The 20,402-nt window shown below is 40.3% G+C and overlaps 1 protein-coding gene across 3 annotated transcripts in view; it reads right to left on the bottom strand.

The window, feature by feature from the left end:
• ATP6V1A (ATPase H+ transporting V1 subunit A) overlaps positions 1 to 20,402 on the bottom strand; it is a 60,395-nt gene that overhangs the window by 37,298 nt on the left and 2,695 nt on the right. For all 3 annotated transcript variants that reach the window (XM_079766489.1, XM_079766490.1, XM_079766488.1), the window contains exon 2: positions 4,303 to 4,397. In XM_079766489.1, the coding sequence (XP_079622615.1) occupies positions 4,303 to 4,384 (82 nt within the window). In that variant the 5' untranslated portion in view covers positions 4,385 to 4,397. The remainder of the gene's footprint in view (positions 1 to 4,302; positions 4,398 to 20,402) is intronic.

The raw sequence follows: 20,402 nt of genomic DNA on the forward strand, positions 1-20,402 counted from the left end.
CTGTCCTCCCCTGCTGACCATCTTGTGGCGGCCATCTTGTGTCCTCATGGGGGGGAGCCATCTTTGACCCAATGGGGGCAGCCATCTTGTGTGTTGGAATGACGGTCAATTTGCATATTACAGCTTTATTATATATGATGATGATATTCATAATAATCCATAATAACTCATAATGTAAATAAGGATTTTGATCAACCTAGGTTGCTATAACGCATGAAAGAGTGGGTTTGGTAAAATAAAAACTGTAAAATTGGAACAGAAACGTTAGCTAGTAGTGTGGTAGAATGCCACACAATTATCAGTTTACTGTGTTCTCAACATTCCTTTGAAAGATAATATTGAGAGAAACCAAGATGGCGGCCTAGGTAAACACCTGAAATTGCTGCCTCGCACAACCACTTCAAAACTACAACTAAATGACAAAACGGACATCATTCAGAACCACAGGAAGGCTGACTGAGTGGAAATTCTACAACTAGAAGGAAAGAGAAAAGCACACTGAAACTCATAGGAGGTGCAGAAGTAAAGTGCAGAGGTACGGAGGCGTGCAGAAAGGGCTGACAACTGAGGACGCGGCTCTCTTTTCCAATCGGGAGGGAGAAACAAGCTCCCAACTGCTCTGAACTCCAGTTCTGGGCGAGACTCTGGGGACCCAGACTCATACGGGGAGAAACTGGACCATGTGGCATCGGGCGGAACTCGAGGGCGGCTTTCTCTCAGAGGCTCACGTCCCTGCCCCTGGCAACAGGCCTAGAACATGAGGCTCGTGTCCCCGTACACGGCAACAGGCCTGGGACGTGAGGCTCACGTCCCTGCCCCCGGCAACAGGCCTAGAACATGAGGCTCGTGTCCCCACCCTCCTGCACCGGCCTGGGGGCACGTAGAGAGGCCACTCTGCAGGCCTCCACCACAGCCCAGGCCGGGAGTCTGCAGGCCTCCCTGGCTCTGGCCTACCTCTTTGGGGCACTCCATCGAGGAGCCCCAGATGGGTGGGCAGGGCCTACCTCTTTGGGACAATGGATCGCGGGGCTCCCGCACTGTGACAGGGCACAGGCCAAGCTGGGCAACCCCCGCCCCCCCAACCCCCGCCCCCTCCCCGAGTGCATGAATTCCGTGCACTAGGCCACTTATATATATATATATGTGTGTGTGTGTGTGTGTGTGTGTGTGTGTGTGTGTGTATGAATCTCTATTTTTTATAAGTACTGTAACAGAATTTGTACTTACTATTTTGGACTATATATATTGTCTAGTAAGAAAAGATTACTTTTCTGGCAAGAAGGGAAGGTTGCATATTTTCAGAGGGATAGGAATAAATCTATTTTTAATATTTAGCCTTCTGATAAAATTGATTAGAACTATATATTAGGCAATATTCAAATAAAAACTATTAAAGTATTAAAATGTATTAACTTGTATTAGAACAATGTAGATTTTATTAATTTCATAAATATTTACCTCTATACCTACTATATAAGAATTAAGATGCATTGAAATATCAGAGATAACTAAAATTTTAAATCATATTTCATCAACCAAATGTATGCCATTTCTTTATCTTATTAAGTACTAAAGAATTAGAAATAGGTTCAGGAATTTACTACAAGCTTTAGAAAAATATTTTTACCTAAACTCTTTTGATGGTGTTCTTTTGTCCTTTCCCTAGAAGTTCTTATGTGTACCCTTTCCTAAAAACTCTTTTGATCATCAAGGGGAAACTATTTCTCTGAATGGCAATAGAGATTAGAAACAGTGAAATGCATTGTTTGCCAATGAATTAAAGCTCAAACAGAAAGTTCTAAGTGATAAAAGCTTCCAGGGGAGAAGTAAGAGGCACAGTGACTGACAGTTTTCATTTGCATAAAGACAGATATAAGCCGAAACCGGTTTGGCTCAGTGGATAGAGCCTCGGCCTGCGGACTCAAGGGTTCCAGGTTCGATTCCGGTCAAGGGCATGTACCTTGGTTGCGGGCACATCCCCAGTAGGGGGGTGTGCAAGAGGCAGCTGATCGATGTTTCTCTCTCATCAATGTTTCTAGCTCTCTATCCCTCTCCCTTCCTCTCTGTAAAAAAATCAATAAAATATCCTCTCTAATAAAATGGTAATATGCAAAGTAACCATCACTCCACTACATAAGCCACGCCCACCAGCCAAGCCACGCCCACCAGCCAATCAGGGCGAGTATGCAAATTAACCCCCATCCAAGATGGCTGCAGCCACAGAGAGCAAGGTTTCCCAGGTAACAGAGAAAGCCAAGCTTTCCCATAGCCGTTGCAGGCCTAAGCCTCCACTCAAGCTACAAAGTTTCAATTATAGAAGGTAAACAAATTCAAACAAATGGCGGCAGAATGGAGCTTGAGAGAGCAGGCCAGGGTTGCCGGCGGCAACAGGGGAAGCAAAGCTTTCCGCACACCCTGGCCAGGCTCACCTGCTTAAGGCTACAAAGTTTCAATTGTAGAAGGTGAATTAACTGCCACAGAAATGGCTGTATCCACGGAGGGAGCCCCAGGCTTGGCTCCGCTCTAGGCTACAAAGTTTCAATTGTAGAAGGAAAATAAATTCCAGATACCAGGCCTCCACTTGGGTCACCGGGGGGCATGGCCGGCCTGCAAACCACCACGGACCCCTCGCTCAGGCCGCCCCACGCCCCAAGGGAACCCCACCCTGATCCGGGACACCCTTCAGGGAAAACCAGCTGGCCCCCACCCGTGCACCAGGCCTCTATCCTATCTAATAAAAGAATAATATACAGATTGATTATCACTGCAACACACAATATAGCTGCCCCCATGTGGTCAAAGATCCTGCCCCCATGTGGACACAAGATGGCCACTACAAGATGGCCAGCAGGGGAGGGAAGTTGGGAGGCACCCGGCCTGCAAGGGAGGGCAGTGGTGAGGGACCAGGCCTGCAAGGGAGGGAAGTTGAGAGGGACCAGGCTTGCAAGGGAGGGCAGTTGGAGGTGATCAGCCCTGCAGGAGAGGGCAGTTAGGGGTGACCAGGCTGGCAGAGGAGGGAAGTTGGGGGCAAACAGGCTGGCAGGGGAGCAGTTAAGCATCAACCAGGCTGGCAGCGGAGTGGTTAGGGGGTGATCAGGCTGGCAGGCAGAAGCGGTTAGGGGCAATCAGGAAGGCAGGCAGGCAAGCAGTTGGGAGCCAGCAGTCCTGGATTGTGAGAGGGATGTCCGACTGCCCGTTTAGGCCCGATCCCACCAGGATCGGGCCTAAACGGGCAGTCGGACATCCCTCCAGGAGTCCCAGATTGGAGAGGGTACAGGCTGGGCTGAGGGACAACCCCCCGCCGTGCACGAATTTCGTGCACTGGGCTTCTAGTATTAAATAAAAATAAAAAAAAAGACTGAGATATAAGAAAAAATGGATTTCCACTAAGGATTATAAATCAATGAACAGGTTTATTTTTGGAAACTGTGAATCAGGTTTTGCAGTAGGAGTGTGGAATAACAAAATGAATACTAGAATGAGATTAAAATACAGCAATACCCCAAGTTTTAAAAAAATGAACATAAACTTTAAAACTGCTCTCCAGCCCTAGCTGGTTTGGCTCAGGGGATAGAGCATCGGCCTGCAGACTGAAAGGTCCCAGGTTTGATTCTGGTCAAGGGCACATGCCTGGGTTCCGGGCTCTATCCCCAGTAGGGGGCGTGCAGGAGGCAGCCAATCAATGTTTCTCTCTGATCATTGATGTTTCTCTCTCTTCCTCTCTAAAACCAGTAAAAAAATATTAAATAAATAAATAAAACTGCTCTCCATTATCAGTGTCATGTCATGAGGCTTCTTTTCCACAGCTAGCTAGTTAAGTGATTTTGAAATAGCCATTTAGAAGGATTTATATATGTGAAGAGTTAAGGTTGACATGACTGAGAAATGCTCTGGAAACATTACTAAAGCTCAAACCAAATTAACATATTTATTGAATGCTTATAATTTGCAAGGTATCACATACTAAAAGCTATAGCTTTTTCACCTCAGATTTAACACCAGTGGGGTCCCTCGGCCTGGCCTGTGCCCTCTCGCAATCCGGGACCCCTCAAGGGATATCGGAGAGCCGGTTTCAGCCTCTCTCTGACATCCCCTGAGGGGTCCCTGGTCCGCAGGCCAGGCCGAGAGGCCCCACTGGTGCACAAATTCGTGCACCGGGCCTCTAGTAGCAGTTATAAAATCTTTTGAGGACAGAATTTATGTTGGTGAACAGAAACTTCTACATTTCCATCTGAAACACCTTGAAAATTCATTAATTGAAATTAGGAATCTTTACCATTTAGATTGTTATGTATTACTTACCAGGTCCTGAGACCCCATGGACATAACCAAATGTGCTTTCTTTATCTTCATCACGTATTTTTGGTAGCTTGGAGAAATCCATTGTGTTAATTTACCTAAGGGAAAAAATTAAGTCATAATTACAAACCCTAAAGCAAAAGAACCAATATAGGTAGTCAACTCTAATTGATGGTGTATTTTGAGTTATTACCACTTCTTCAAAGTAAAATAAATTCTTAAAATGTGATTAAAAGTACCTCATTCCTGGATGCTCTATAATTATTAAAATTCAGAATTATATATCCCTATGAAAAGTATTCCATAAAAAATACTGAGTAAAACAATGTGAAGTATTCTCAATGGTTTATCCAGCCCTACATCTTGCCCTCTCCCCATTATCTTTCTGACCATCTCTCCAATTACTTCTACCCTTAATAATTCTGCATATACAGGAGTGGGCAAAATTAAGTTTACAGTTATAATAATAAGTAATACAATAATGTACTCACAACTGTAAATCTACTTTTGTCCACCCCTGTATACACTGAATTCCTTGCCATTTCTCAAAAACATTCCTTGCCATTTCTGCCTCAGGGTCTTAGTATATGTTGCGCCCTCTAACTAGAGTACTTTCCTTGCAGATATCTGCTTCTATATTTCCTTCAGGTCTTTACTCAACTGTCCCCTACTCCAAGAGGCTTCTCTGCCCATCTATTTAAATCACAACATAGCCCCCTCCTTCACTGCTTTATTTTTCACCATCTTATATCTTACACTTATTTTTATTTTTTTTAATCCTCTCTTGAGAATATTTCTCCATTGTTTTGCTTGTTTTTTAGAGAGAGTGAAAGGAAAGGGGAGAGACAGAGAGAGAGAAACATTGATGTGAGACACCTAGATTGGTTGCCTCCCATGTGCACCCCGACCAGGATCAGGAATCAAACCTGCAACTGAGGTACGTGCCCTTGATCAGAATCAAACCCAGCACGCTTCAGTCCACAGGGTGATGCTCTATCCACTGAGCCAAACCAGCTAGAGCACATTTAATTTTTTAAATGTATTATCCATCTTTAAAATTTTTCTGAAAGCACTTTTCTTTTTTTAGCAGAACATGGAACAGTTTAAGTAATTCAGTTCAATCTCTGTTCTTTATGGATGTGCAAACTGAAAAATCTAAAGAATGAAACTATTCAAGTCCAAATAGAAAATTGGTGGCAGATCCCAAAGCAGAAAGTTTATTTCTGACCACTGGTCTAAGTTAAAAATTACTGATGCTTAATAATGGAGATAAAATACATGTACATATAAAAAGCTAAATTATGCCCCCAAAACAACCATAAAGTAAAGGTCACAGATCAATAAGTAATAAAGTGCCAAATCATATAACTTATCTACTAAAAGTTCAATGATTAGAATGTTTAGGGAACACAGGTTGAAGGTCAGGTAAAATTTGGATAAAATAGAAAGGGAAAAAAAAGGTAGCAAAGGCATTTCAGTTGGGGAAATAATAAAAACAAAAGAATAGAGAAATTTATAAGAAGTTAACAGACTACAAAAAAAAAGGTTATATTAGGACAACAGTGAGAAATAAAGATACAAAGGTAAAGACACTTCTTTGTGGGTCTTGAAATGAAATGCCACATAGACTTGATTCTACAAACAATCTCTATAATAAAGAGCCAGGGTGTAAGGACCGATCACGACCAAAGGCTGACCCTTGGGTTGCCATGGCAACCCAGCACAGACTACTGCCTCTGCAGGCCAGGTGACCCCAGTGCCTGTTGAGGGGCTTTGAATCAGGCCTGGAAAGAGACCTGAAGAGAGAAGCAGGGGCTGAGCTGTAGTGTCTGAGGCAGCTTTTGACCAGCACTTGCCTCTCTCTTTCCCTCAGAGCCTGGCCAGCAGCCCTGCCTTTCTGATCAGGGCCTGTTGATAGGCCCAGAGATGCTGACTGGCATAGAAACTGGCCAATCAGAACCAAATTGGCCAGCAGGGGAGGGCAGTTAGGGGCAACCAGGCTAGCAGGGGAGGGCAGTTGGGGGTGAGATCAGATCGGCAAGGGAGGGCAGTTAGGGGTGATCAGGCAGGCAGAGGCAGTTAGGGATGATCAGGCAGGCAGGCAGGTGAGCGGTTAGGAGCCAGTGGTCCCAGATTGCAAGAAGGATGTCCAATTGGAGAGGGTGCAGGCTGGGCTGAGAGAACCGCCCCCTCCGTGCACGAATTTCGTGCACCAGGCCACTAGTCTATAATAATAAAAGTGTAATATACTAATTAGACCAGATGTCCTTCCGGACGACCTTCTGGATGAAGTGGGGCTGCAAGGGAAGCCTGGGTCCGGGTGCCAGAGGGAAGCCAGTGCCAGCAGCTGGGGGAAGAAAGACCTACTCTAACCCGAATTTTGTGCATCAGGACTCTAGTCCTATATAATAAAAAGCTAGTATGCTAATTAGACCAGATGGCGGAATGACCTCCCCCCCCCCCAGGCCTCTAGTCCTAATATATAAAAGGAGAGGCAGCCAGGGCGGCTGAGAGGGCCAAGACAGCTGGGGATGCAAGGGCCAAGCCCCTTGCACCAATTTCATGCATCGGGCCTCTAGTAGGAAATAACCGAAGTTGGAGTGAGAACTTTAATGGGGAAAAGGATGTTTAGTTAATTTAACAGGTTAAATTGAAAAGCTCTAGAAATAGTCACAACTTGAGTGTCAATGGTATTCAATTTATTAAATGTTTATTGAGCTCCTACCAAGGAAACGGAGAACTGTGTTAAAAGTAGTGAATAAGGATTGTGAATAAAAGGAGCTTTCACTGGCTTTAAACAACTATACATATAAAGCACAATGACTTACTAGCAAGTGTTCAAAACAACCACACAATGAAAGCCAAGGAGAAACCTTGAATGTGGAAGAAGTGTTAGCCAATGTGAATGAAGTAGAGGGAACAGGCAGCTGAAAAGTAAGTTTTGAGGCTGGCTGAGTCCAGATATAAAGGATACCCTAGGAGAGGAAAACCAAACCCTGAGCCTTGGGGGTTAATTCTGGTAGGATGGGAAAGTTTTTTTAGTCTTTTAAGAGCTATTGAAGGATCATCATGAGAAGCATATATTTCATAGAATACAATGTGTAATCCATTAATCAAGATATCAAGGATTGGGGAGGGGAGAATAACAATGAAGTCATTAACAGAGGAGTTCTTGTTTGAAATATTAGTGCCATCAGAAAGGAGATGGAGGACAGGGCTAGAATTAAGTGATTAAAAAACGGGCAAGCCCTAACTGGTTTGGATCAGTAGATAGAGCATCAGCCTGCAGACTGAAAGGTCCCAGGTTCAATTCCAGTCAAGGGCATGTACCTTGGTACTGGGCATATCCCCAGTAGAGGTTGTGCAGGAGGCAGCTGATCGATATTTCTCTCTCATCGATGTTTCTAACTCTCTATCCCCTCCCTTCCTCTCTGTAAAAAATCAATAAAATATATATATATTTTAAAAGAAACAGGCAAGAGTGAAAACAAAGATTAAAACCATATGGAGATATGGGAGACATTAAACTGAGTCAAATATGATATAAGGAGCAAGAAAAGTGCCAAGAACTTGAAGATGATATCAGTGATAAGATAGAGACAGACAATCATGAAGTAGGTAGTTTACTGATAAAGACAAAGGCAGGGTGAAAGTCATCAGAAATAATGGATCTGAATTAGAAAGAAGAAATAAACCAGACATTATAGTCACAAATACCACAATAAAAATCACAAGGATTTTGGGGTTCTCAGTAGGAAAATTAATTGGAAGGAGGGCATTTGAGGAAGGAAATAAGGAAAAGGGAAAACTGGTTTATCAGGATTCTCAGCTTTCTAAAGACAAGGCTATTGATTAAGCATGCATGGGACTGCAAATACTGGAATACAAAGAGATGGAACAAGTTTTTCTAGAAACTACTTAGGTAATAGGGGGGAAACAAAGTTTAAAGACAAACACTTATTTGGGAAATGGGTTGGGCAAAGTTTTCAAAAAAGTAATGAATGAGCAAATGAGGTCAAATTTTAAAATCAAAGATTTTCAAAGTCAGAAGGAAACTTGATAATCATATAGTCTAACTTCCTCCCCAAATATGGGTATTTCCTCCAAGGCATTCATGATACATAGTCATCTGTCTATTAAAGTGGAAATGGCACAAGATCTTGAGTCAGCAGACTCAGGACTCAGGAGGATTCTGTCAGTGACATGGTATAAGTCAAAATCTCTTAGTATGTTCATTTGTAAAATAGGAATAATGCTACCATCCACCCCAGAGCTGACAGCCCTTTAGGGTAGGCTTCAGAAACATAGTCTGCATTCACACCCTTCAGAGGCCAACCTGCGCCTGGTGACTGAGCCAAGTGAAGATATAAAAGCCCAGTCACATCAGCCCAAGGTGGGATACTGTCACAAGCAATACTTCATTCCAGATTTCCACACCAGTTTGGTTGAGGTTTTGTTGGACTTACATTGCATTTCAAGTTCTTCCTCTGCCCAACTCTGCTTCAGCCCCCTCCCTTTCACACAGGTTGATCCCTAACAAACATCTTATACACCAAACAGTTTCTTGGTATCTGCTTCCAGAGAACCCAAAATATTCAAGTAATAAAATATTGAACAATTACTCCCAGGACAACTAAAACTAAGACTCACATTTAAACCCCTATAATTTTTGGCCTGTTTTCCGTCTTAGTTATCTTGTAGTTATATTGTAAAATGGGAAAAGAAATACAAAAGTGGCGTTAGGAAGCAGGGCATTTAGAACAATGCAAGCAACTGACATAGAGGTTAAGTCCCCATAAAACGAAAGCCTTAGTTTCTACAAGGAACTTGCTCCTCGTCCTTCAAATCTTAGATGAAGCCCCATCATCAGTAGTTACAGGAAAAGAAGTCCCAACTCATAAGAGTTTATTTAACTTCTAAAGTACTGTATTCTTATAGAATTGGAAACTATGTTTTCCTAGGTCCAGGAGTTTCAGGCTCCAACCTCTTAACAGTTAAACAGAGAAACGCCCAAGGATTAGTCGTAGGTAATAGGCTCTCTGAACATTAAAATCTGCAATTCCCACAGCACTCAAATAAGGGTTCCTATTGTACTTCTAAAGCTTTTCCACCAAAATACCTCAACCGCTGAAAAACAAGTAAACACTTAAGTGAATAAATAACCTCCCCCCACCCTTCTTCTACCCAGAATCTTCACTGAGAATAGCCTAACAGTCATCTGTAAGCAGAGAAATTTCTTTGTATGCTCTTGTATATTTTTTCCAATAAAAAGATGTAAATTTTATTAAGTACTAGCCATTACTCCTAATGCCAGTGTTTCAACAGCATTCCACTGAACATGGACAAGCAATGCTTTTGGTATGTTTCATGCTCTCTACTTCATCACATACAGTATCTGTTTTACAGAAGAAAATATGAAAGTGCTTCCTCCCCTAGCCTTAACTGCTTTGGCTCAGTGGATAGAGCGTCGGCCTGTGACTGAAAGGTCGCACGATAGATTCCGGTCAGGGGCATGTACCTTGGTTGCGGGCACATCCCCTGTAGGGGGTGTGCAGGAAGCAGCTGATCGATGTTTCTAACTCTCTATTCTATCCCTCTCCCTTCCTCTCTGTAAAAAAATCAATAAAAAACATATTTGGGAAAAAAAAAGAAAGTGCTTTCTCCCCACAAATACAAATGATTTATATTATGTTGACTTCACCACTGAATTGGGCTAAGCATATAGCACATAAAAGTTGAAACAAAAATACCCCACTAAAATCTTCTTTTTTTTAAATAAATCTTTATTGTTCAGATTATTACAATTGTTCCCCTTTTTTCCCCCCATAGCTCCCCTCCACCCGGTTCCCACCCCACCCTCTACCCTTAACTCCCCGCCACTGTCCTCATCCATAGGTATACGATTTTTGTCCAGTCTCTTCTCGCACCCCCCACATCCCTTTCCCCCCCGAGAATTGTCAGTCCACTCCCTTTCTAGCGTCCCTGATTCTATTATATTCACCAGTTTATTCTGTTTATCAGATTTTTTTATTCACTTGATTTTTAGATTCACTTGTTGATAGATATGTATTTGTTGTTCATCATTTTTATCTTCACCTTTTTCTTCTTCTTCCTCTTCTTAAAGAATACCTTTCAGCATTTCATATAATACTGGTTTGGCGGTGATGAACTCCTTTAGCTTTTTCTTATCTGTGAAGCTCTTTGTCTGCCCTTTAATTCTGAATGATAGCTTTGCTGGGTAGAGTAATCTTGGTTGTAGGTTCTTGCTATTCATCACTTTGAATATTTCTTGCCACTCCCATCTGGCCTGCATAGTTTCTGTTGAGAAATCAGCTGACAATCGTATGGGTGCTCCCTTGTAGGTAACTAACTGTTTTTCTCTTGCTGCTTTTAATATTCTCTCTTTGTCTTTTGCTCTTGGCATTTTAATTATGATGTGTCTTGGTGTGGTCCTCTTTGGATTCCTTTTGTTTGGGGTTCTCTGCGCTTCCTGGACTTATAAGTCTATATCTTTCACTAGGTGAGGGAAGTTTTCTGTCATTATTTCTTCAAATAGGTTTTTAGTATCTTGCTCTCCCTCTTCTTCTGGCACCCCCATAATTCGGATGTTGGTACGCTTGAAGTTGTCCCAGAGGCTCCTTACACTATCTTCATATTTTTGTATTCTTTTTTCTTTTTGCTTTTGTGGTTGGGTGTTTTTTGCTTCTTTGTATTTCAGATCTTGACTTGATTCTTGCGATCCTCTAGTCTGCTGTTGGATTTCTGTATATTATTCTTTATTTTAGTCAGTGTATGCTTAATTTCTAGTTGGTCCTTTTTCATATCCTTGAGGGTCTCACTAAATTTATCGGCGGTTGCTAGAAAATTCTTGAAAAACCAAATAACTGTGGTTATGAACTCTATATCCAGTCATTTGCTTTTCTCTATTTCTTTCATTTGTGACCTGTTTCTTTGTCTCTGCAATTTGGCTGCTTCCCTGAGTTGATAGAGTGGCTTTGTGTGCTAGGTGTCCTATAGGGCCCAGTGGCTCAGCCTCCCCAGTTACCTGAGGTGGACACTCTTGGTGCACCCCTTTGTGGGCTGTGTGCACAGTCTTGTTGTAGTTAAGCCTTGATTGTTGTTGGTATCACTGGGAGGAATTGACCTTCAGGCCAATTGGCTGTGAGGATCAGCTGTGTCTACGATGGGAGAACTTCTGTGCTGGAGACACCTTTATGAGACAAGACTTGCTTCAGTGGGGCTTTGGTGCTCACTGAGTCTGCCCCCTGAGTGTGTCCCTTCTGGATCTGAGGAGTTGTAATCTGGATGGTCCCACTCTGACCCCTGGGTACACTGGCTCTTGGATCTCCAAGGAGGTGCTAATTTAGCCTCTGCCTGAGGCCACCCAGCAGGAGCTATGGAGAGATCTGCAGATTCCTCTTCTTTGTTTGGGTTTTGGAGGTGCCCAGATGAGGCCCAACTGTGAAGCAATGCAAGGTTCTATGGGGCCTTGGGCCTTCTTTTGGATGTTCTGGGTCTCTCTGACTCAGCTGCAGTTTGTTAGATAAGTTTAGAATTCAAAGGACCAGGCCATTTATATGCAAAAGCCTCTGTGCTCAGCTTGGATGGGGCGGAGTCTCAGGGCGGAGCAAACAGCAATGGCTTCCCGTCAGCCCTGCCCTAAGAGGCCCCTGGGTCTCAGTGTCCCGCAGTAGTCGCTGCAAGCACCTCTGAGAGAAAGCCGCCCTCGAGTTCCACCCACTGCCAGACAGTCCAGTTTCTCCCCGTATGAGCCTGGGTCCGCAGAGTCTCGCCCGGAACTGGAGTTCAGAGCAGTCAGGAGCTTTTGTCTCCCTCCCGATTGAGAAAGCCAGACGCGTACTCAGTTGCCAGCCCTCTCCGTGCGTGCACCTCCGTACCTCTGCCTTCCATAGCTCCTGTGAGTCTCAGTGTGCTTTTCTCTTTTCTTCTAGTTGTAGAATTTTCACTCAGCCAGCCTTCCTGTGGTTCTGGATGATGTCCGTTTTGTCTTTTAGTTGTAGTTTTGAAGTGGTTGTGCAAGGCAGCAGTTCAGGTGTTTACCTATGTTGCCATCTTGGTTTCTCCTCCCCACTAAAATCTTCTGCTTCACTTTTAAATGCTTATTTCCCTACTAGAGGCCCATTGCAGGAAAATTCCTGCAATAGGGCTTCCTGCGGCGGTCTCCACCGCCCCGCCTGCTTCCCTCCCTTCTTCCGCACCCTTCCTGCCTACCTCCCTTCTCCGCCGCCCCACTTGCTTGCTTCTCCGCAGCTTCACTCCCTTCTGCAGAGTTTGGCTTCCTTCTATGCTGTCTTTAGTCTTCGCGCCACACCTGGATATGCAAATTAACCACCATCTTGGTTGGGTTAATTTGCATACTTGCTCCTGATTGGCTGGTGGGCGTAGCGGAGGTGTAGTTTCTCTTTTATTAGATAAGGATGCCAGCAATTTTTAACCTTTTTCATCTCATGGCACACAAACACTAATTAGTAAAATTCTGTGGCACACCAAAACATACATTATATTTTTATATATTGTCGATCTGACAAAAAATATAGGTACAATTTTGATTCATTCACACCAGACACATATGTGTTGGCTGTTGTCATTTTTATTATTTGACAATCTAAGGGAAAAGAGAGGTCAGTGCCCCACACTAAATTGTTATTGTATGTTTTAAATATTCTTGTGGTACACCAATATGTGAAAAAGCAAAGGCTATGAAAGATATTAAGGAAGCAACTCCCAAAACATTTTAACTTGCAAAGAGCAAATTATAGTGCAGGTTAGATAATATTGAAAGTTAATCTTATCCTAAGTCTCCACAAGGTCCAAACCATCATGATTTAATGCTCAAGTCTTATATGCTATTTAATTATTCCTTCCCAATATAATACACAGCTATTCTCAATCATTTTAAAAATAAAAGCATAACACCTACTTCAAAAACAGTAGCTTTCATGAAAACAGTGTGGTATACACAACTGCTCTCATAGATTACAACTCAATAACTACATAAAAATTTGCCTTACGCTGAAATCTTACTTTGATAAGAAGTAATTGTAATTTACAACTAAGATTCCTACAGTCACAAATTGAAGGGTTCCTGCCCCCATATTTGTGAAAGATTTAAAAAACAACCAAACCCTGCTTTAGAAGGGGAAAAATCCAGAAGTTTAGCACAGGCAACTATCTGATCTAATGAGTCATCAGTCTCTCCCATACACACTGCAGAACACCGCAGGGGCAAATCACACCACCAGAGGCCCACTTTTTTTCCCTTCCATCCTACAAGGTCCTCTCCAAATTGCTACTGGTTAATGTACTATACATGGTAATCTCATCCCAGAAATAATTATTTTAAATATCAGTCTTGGATGATATGGCTGTTGGGGGCAAGGGTGAGGTGTTATATGAAAGCTAAGTATCAAGGTTCCAAGATAATATTTATTTACATACAAATTCCTGGGGCACTTCATTGACATTGAATATTATTTTAATGTAACACTTGAAAAAGTACATTCTATCCATTAAAAAGTACATTCTATCGATTAAAAACGACCTTTGGAAGTAATAGTAAAAGATGAAGAAAAGTCTAGTTGATTATAATCAAATAATTATTTGCATATACAGTTTACCTTCTTAGAGAAAGGCATCATGAATCTGTTTAATATTCTTATGCTTGGTCAAAAAAGTTATAGGACAGGTAGAATTCCAGCTAACAACATTACCTTATATAGACAGAGTATAGTATTAAATCATTTTGTGAAGCATTTTTCTATTCATTTCATTTAACGTACCTACTCAGTAACCCCATTAAGGAAGGCTTATGTGGCAGATTACTGACTATGCATAACTAGTTCCCCAGTTTTCCTTGTCAACAAAACCCTAACTTGGTTCAATCCTGATTAGCCCAAAGTAATTCCAATTCCCTTGCCAGTGACTGGTTTGGAAATGACAATAACTTTTAGACCAATAAGAGGTAAGGCAACGTTTGTTGGAGAAGTTCTGGAAATTTCTTTGCTCTTTTAAACAGTCTGCTACTCCAAGTTCACCGGGAAAAGGACTGTCCTTAGCATATTCTCTTCTGAGAGGATCCTTAACTTTCATGTCCTCTGAGTCCTGCAATGGTGGTTAGGCTTTTGGATAGATTTTCTCAGTCAGCTATGAAGTGAATTTCCCAATTTCAAAAAATGCTAGCAGTCATGCATGATTATTATATCCCCTTCCAAAGTAGTCAACCTAGAAATTTTATGACTACCAAAAGAAAAAAAAAAGGTCATTGCTCAAGATACTTAGAAACTTCTCTTGAAAACTGCTTACAAATACCATAACACACTTTTAAATATTAATGAGAACTTTTCTTGATTGCTTTGCCAAGAAAACTCTATGAGCAGTCAAACTGGCCAAATATAAGCAATGCATGTATTTGAGATGGATTACATACAAGAGTCAGCACTGACAGTGTTGCAGTAAAAATGCTGTATTTGTATTATAAAATAATATTTATATATTCAAATAGATTGTTCTGTCATTTACTTCATGGATGGAATAGAAGAGAAAGAAGGTTCACAAACTGTGCAAAGGCATATTAACCCTATGCCTTTAAATGAAGCATCACCACAAATAAGTCCACCTCCAACTCAGGAATCCAAAAAATCTCTGCAATGAAAATATGCCTAATATCCTGTATAATAAAAGTGTAATATGCTAATTAGACTGGACGTCCTTCCAGACGACCTTCCAGACGAAGCCAGGAGGCAGAGGCAGCCACCATGGCGGCTGAGGCAGAGCTCCTTGCATGAATTTCATGCTTCGGGCCTCTAGTAGGTGATAAAACACTTCACAATGTGTATTTAAAAGTAGTACTTTAGTCAAAAGTCTACCGATATTTTCAATTCAGAGGGCAAGAATTCTGCATTTCTAACAATTTGCCTCGTAGTCTATGATTAATAATAGCCAGGGTTTATTTAACTAAATTGGCTGTGGGGAGAGGAGAAGGATAATCACTGAAGAAGGTTTTCTTTTTAAAATATATATATTTTTAAATGATTTCAGAGAGGAAAGGAGAGGGAGAGAGATAGAAACATCAATGATGAGAGAGAATCATTGACGGGCTGCCTACTGCACATCCTACACTGGGGGGTCGAGACCACAACCTGGGCATGTGCCCTGACCAGCAATTGAACCCTGACCTCCTGGTTCATAGGTTGGTGCTCAATCACTGAGCCACTCCGGTTGGGCTGAAGAAGGTTTTCAATAGCACGGTTTGTTAGGTACTAACTTCCAGTTCTTCTGGTATGTTCATAGTCTTCAATATTGCTCCTTTGTAGTACTTGCCACTATTGTAATGAAAAACCTGTCAATGGAGTTTTTCAAAGTCTGTCTCCATTGCTAAACTGTTTAAGTGCCAGGAAAAAGGGACTACGTCTCCTTTGTTTATGGAGTACCCCAATTATATGTAAAGCACTGATACATAGTAGGCAATTACTGAATAGTGCCCAATGACAGTAATGGCAAAGGTATGTGGGAAATAGGCAGTGTGATTCATTGAGTGAAAACACTGTAGATACAACCAGTGCACACAACGAATATTTCTGTGGCCCAGCCAATGTAACGGTACGTAAGAAATGTTTTAATAAAAATTTCGTAACTTAATTTTTACAATATCCTGTTATACATAATTGATAACAAACTACAACGTTCGCTAATGACTGATTACAATAATCGTGATGCATCCATTTCCCTTATGTGCCTTACACGCAGGCGCAACATTTCTCTCCACTAATACTAGCAGTGAATACTTTAGCAGCCCATTGCCACATCATTAGTCTTGGACTGATTTATTTGGTGTGCGCAACAGGAAATATTTCACTTTCAGAGAACAAGAAAAGTAGGTTTATTTGCATCAAGCTTATTAACTTGTGCAATTATTTATGTCTGGTAAGTTAATGTTCAAGAAAAAATATTAATTTTTATTAAAATGTCCTATTATTTTATATTAACGATTACTCATTTATTTCAGCCCTTTGTATTCAGCATGTCTCATTGAAATAAACCTACGTTTCTATGAAAATTGAAGCTTTTGTTTTTTTGCAGCCCACATAAACTTAAACCTTGTTTATCTGGCCCGTGTTAGCCTTTGAGTTTGTCATGCTTGCTGTAGGGCCATAATGCTTATACAAAATACATCATATTCACTTTTGTTTTTACTTGTCAGTTAACAGTTACACGACTACAGGCCTAAAAGAGGACCTTAACCCTAGAAGGACTGTAGGGGAAACAGCTGAAAACAACCAAACGGGTTTCTTTCTGTTCGGAATGAATTTATGTGGTTCTTGATAAGGCTTTGTGGGCACCCTCTTGTCCTGTCAAGTTCAGCAAATCCTGGGAATTTCCACTCCCTTAACAGCTCAGGAGCACATAAGTTAGATATGCAACTAAAGTACTTACTCATCTATGTTTGCAGAACAGGGCTTACTGGTAGTATTCTGGTTGAGGATTTAGGAAAATCTTAACCCTATCTTAAATAAATTTTTGAGCCATGAGGAATAGAAGAGTTTGTCTTCCAAGACTCAGGCTAATATTTTGGATATTAAAGTTGCTATAGAGTTCAATGATTCATTTGGAGGGTGGAGTTAGTGGAAGAGTTATTATTTACTGTTGTATACTGCTTTGTTTTGAGGTAGAAATAATTCACAATAAAGAATCAATAGTCTGTTTATCTCTGTCTATTCATAGGTACTTTCCCCACCCTCCTTATCAACCAGTATCTTTGGATAAGGATGAGATCATATTTAAAACACACACATACACATACCCCACTGAACAATAGCAGGTACTATTAATCTATATTCAAGCACTGTAGCTACACTAAGCTGGGTTCTGAACAAATTTCTGTAGTTTAAGTGTCTGCTTTGGATCACATTAAAGAGGTTGGTATCAATCAGCCTGCTTTGTGTTTTAACAAGAAGAGATATAGTTTTCCTTCAAACAAATGAAATAGAAGACACTGAGTAGAAGAAGGAAGAATTTGTCTATGTTTTAACACATCTGAATAAAGCCCCTTACAGCCTAATTCTGCATTACCTAAGACTAGGACCTATAGATCAGGCGTCCTCAAACTACGGCCCACGGGCCACATGCGGGTGTTTTTGCCGTTTTGTTTTTTTACTTCAAAATAAGATATGTGCAGTGTGCATAGGAATTTGTTCATAGTTTTTTTTAAACTATAGTCCGGCCCTCCAACGGTCTGAGGGACAGTGAACTGGCCCCCTGTTTAAAAAGTTTGAGGACCCCTGCTATAGATTATTAAAAACCAATATTTCATAAGAAAGGATACAGCTTTGCCTACATTCAGCTAGCTATTACACTCAGTGTTTATAGTAATTGGCAATCTGACTCTGTATTTAACTGTATATCAACGCCCCACCACTGCGTGGTTCCCCACCTCCCCCGCTCCTCCTTCCCTCACTACCACACCCCCGGGGAAGGGAGAGGATGGGAGCTAGACAAACCCTTGTGTTGAGAGCTAACTTTCAATAGATCACAGCGAGGGAGCTGCTCACTTAATCTTAATCACAATGGAACTCCTTTTAGGATGTATTTGGAAATCTTTTTAACTCAACAGTACATATTTAATTTTAATTGATCTAAAAACATTCCATAATATGCTTGTGCCATTACCTATGTATATAGATAGATATATAGGTATCTCAATACCCTTATTGACAAGCATTCCCTTTGTTTTTAGATTTTTGCTACTACAAACACTGCTGCAATCAACATTCATGTAAAAACTTGCTTACTAACTGTTGCTTTTATGTCTAACAAAAAAAAAAATTCCACAGAGTGGGATTGCTGGATGGTAGAATATGTATTTTCAATAACGGCTATTGCCTGATTGTTTACTAAAAACGCTGTAACAATTTACATCTCCACTGGTATCAAATGAGAAAATCCTTTGCCACACATCCCTGTGAGCAGCAGGTTTACCACTTGATTTGTGTTAGTCAGAAAAGAATATTCTATTGTTACTATACTAATTACTAGTGAGGTTATACAACTTTTCATAAGTTTGTTGAATGTTTTTATTTCTCTTCTGGGAAGTTCTTGTCATATGTTTTATCCATGTTTCTATTGTGTGAACTTTTTCTTAACAGCAATAGTTCTTAAAAATGTTAATTTTTTAATCTGTTATATGTATTTCAAGCATTTTTTTCAGTCTGTCTTGTCTTTTATTTTTGACATTGAAAAATTCTTCATTATATATCTATGTTTGCTTTTATAACTTTTAAGTTTCCAATCTTGTATATATAAAACAAAATTAGGGAGTTTAATATTTTAAGTATTTCACTATTTATATTTAAGCTTTTAATCATCTGAAATTTTATTTTGCAAATACTGCAAAGTCCTGGCTCAATTTTATTTTCTTCTAGACAGACAAGTTATGTCAGTTACATTTACTATATATGTGCCCTTATTTCCCATTCGGTTGAAATATACTGTCTCATGTATTAAATTCCTTTATATGAGGACTTCTGGTCAACATTCCAGAGTGGGTAGTAAATGCCCACTCACATCCTCCCACAATCACATCAAAATTACAACTAAGTTACAGAACAACCATCATTCAGAACTGCCTGACATCTACCTGAACAGAAGTCATATAACAAAGGATATAAAGAAGAAGCCACACTGATTACTATGTACAGGATATATATACTATATGTATAAGAGAATACACTTATTAAACCAAAGTCACTTTCATTTCATAATATAAAAAAGAAAATAGTAAAACTTTTAAAGTTTTACTACTAATCTCTTAATAAAATTTTTCCTCAGAACAAATGAGTAATAATTTTTTTCAAGAATAAGGTGAAACATAAACTCATGATAGCTATACTTCAATTATTATTTAATTTACTGATATTTTCCAATACAAACCCACTAATCCTTGTGAATCATCTCAATCTAGGAAGGGAAAAATTTTATTCTACTTCATTTCTCCATTATGTTTTTTACATGCCTATGTCTATTTCACATGAGGATAAAAATAAGATATAAAAACACTTAAAATAAAAGGCAAAAATTTTAAACATAAGTATAAACTCATGTTTTCTATAGGTCTGTACAATTTTAATATATTTCTATAATCCATCATAGGGATAATAATTTAGAAATAGAAGAACTACCTCCTTAAATTGATTCCACATACTAATGATCATATGCTTTGGAAAATCTTAAGTCACTGTAGTTGCCAAAATAATGGTCTTTATGTTGATATTTTCAGATCCTATTAATAAATCTGCTTTATAATATTTGCTAAAAGCATATTTTTCTTTCTCCTCTATTTTTCTGAATGGCCTCATTACAAATTCTAGCTTTTCCTCAATACCACCAATCCTCATTTCAAATTCTACTCCTTTCTCCAAACCTGTTACTCAATTTTATAAAATGTCTTTAGTCTTCTTTATAAAGTACAGGATGGGGCAAAAATAGGTTTACAGTTATTCATAAGGAAATTAATACAATCATTAATAAATAATAATACAAGAATAAACTCTGTTTCGTTTACTCATAACTGTAAATCTACTCCCCCCCCCCCCACCCTAGGGGGACTAGGCCCTCTGCGTTCATGATCTAACAGTACCTATGGACAGATTTAAACATGAGGGAATTGAAGCTTAGATTAAGTAAACTGTCCAAGGTCACAAAGCTTAGGAAATCTATTCTAGTAAAGTCTGTACTATTTTGCTTTACAGTTCAATACCACTTAGGTTAGCCCTGGACAGTATGGTTCAGGAGTTAGTCAGCCCACAGACCGAAAAGTGAGGGATTTGATTCCTGGTCAAGGGCACAGACCTGGGTTGCAGGTTTGATCCCTTGCCCCATTAGGGGTGTGTGCACTGATGTCTCTCTCTCAGGTTGATGTCTCTTTCTCCTCCTCCTCCTCCCTCCCTTTCACTCACTCTAAAAATCAATGGAAAAAATATATCCTCGGGTGAGGATTTAAAAAAAAAACCCACTAAGGTTTTAAATATTTTCACATAGGTTATCTATAGTTTAATCTCACTTAAACTCACAGTAACCTTGACAGGAAG

The sequence above is a fragment of the Cnephaeus nilssonii genome (genome assembly GCF_951640355.1).
Source record: "Cnephaeus nilssonii genome assembly, chromosome: 3".
Taxonomy (NCBI): Eukaryota; Metazoa; Chordata; class Mammalia; order Chiroptera; family Vespertilionidae; genus Cnephaeus; species Cnephaeus nilssonii.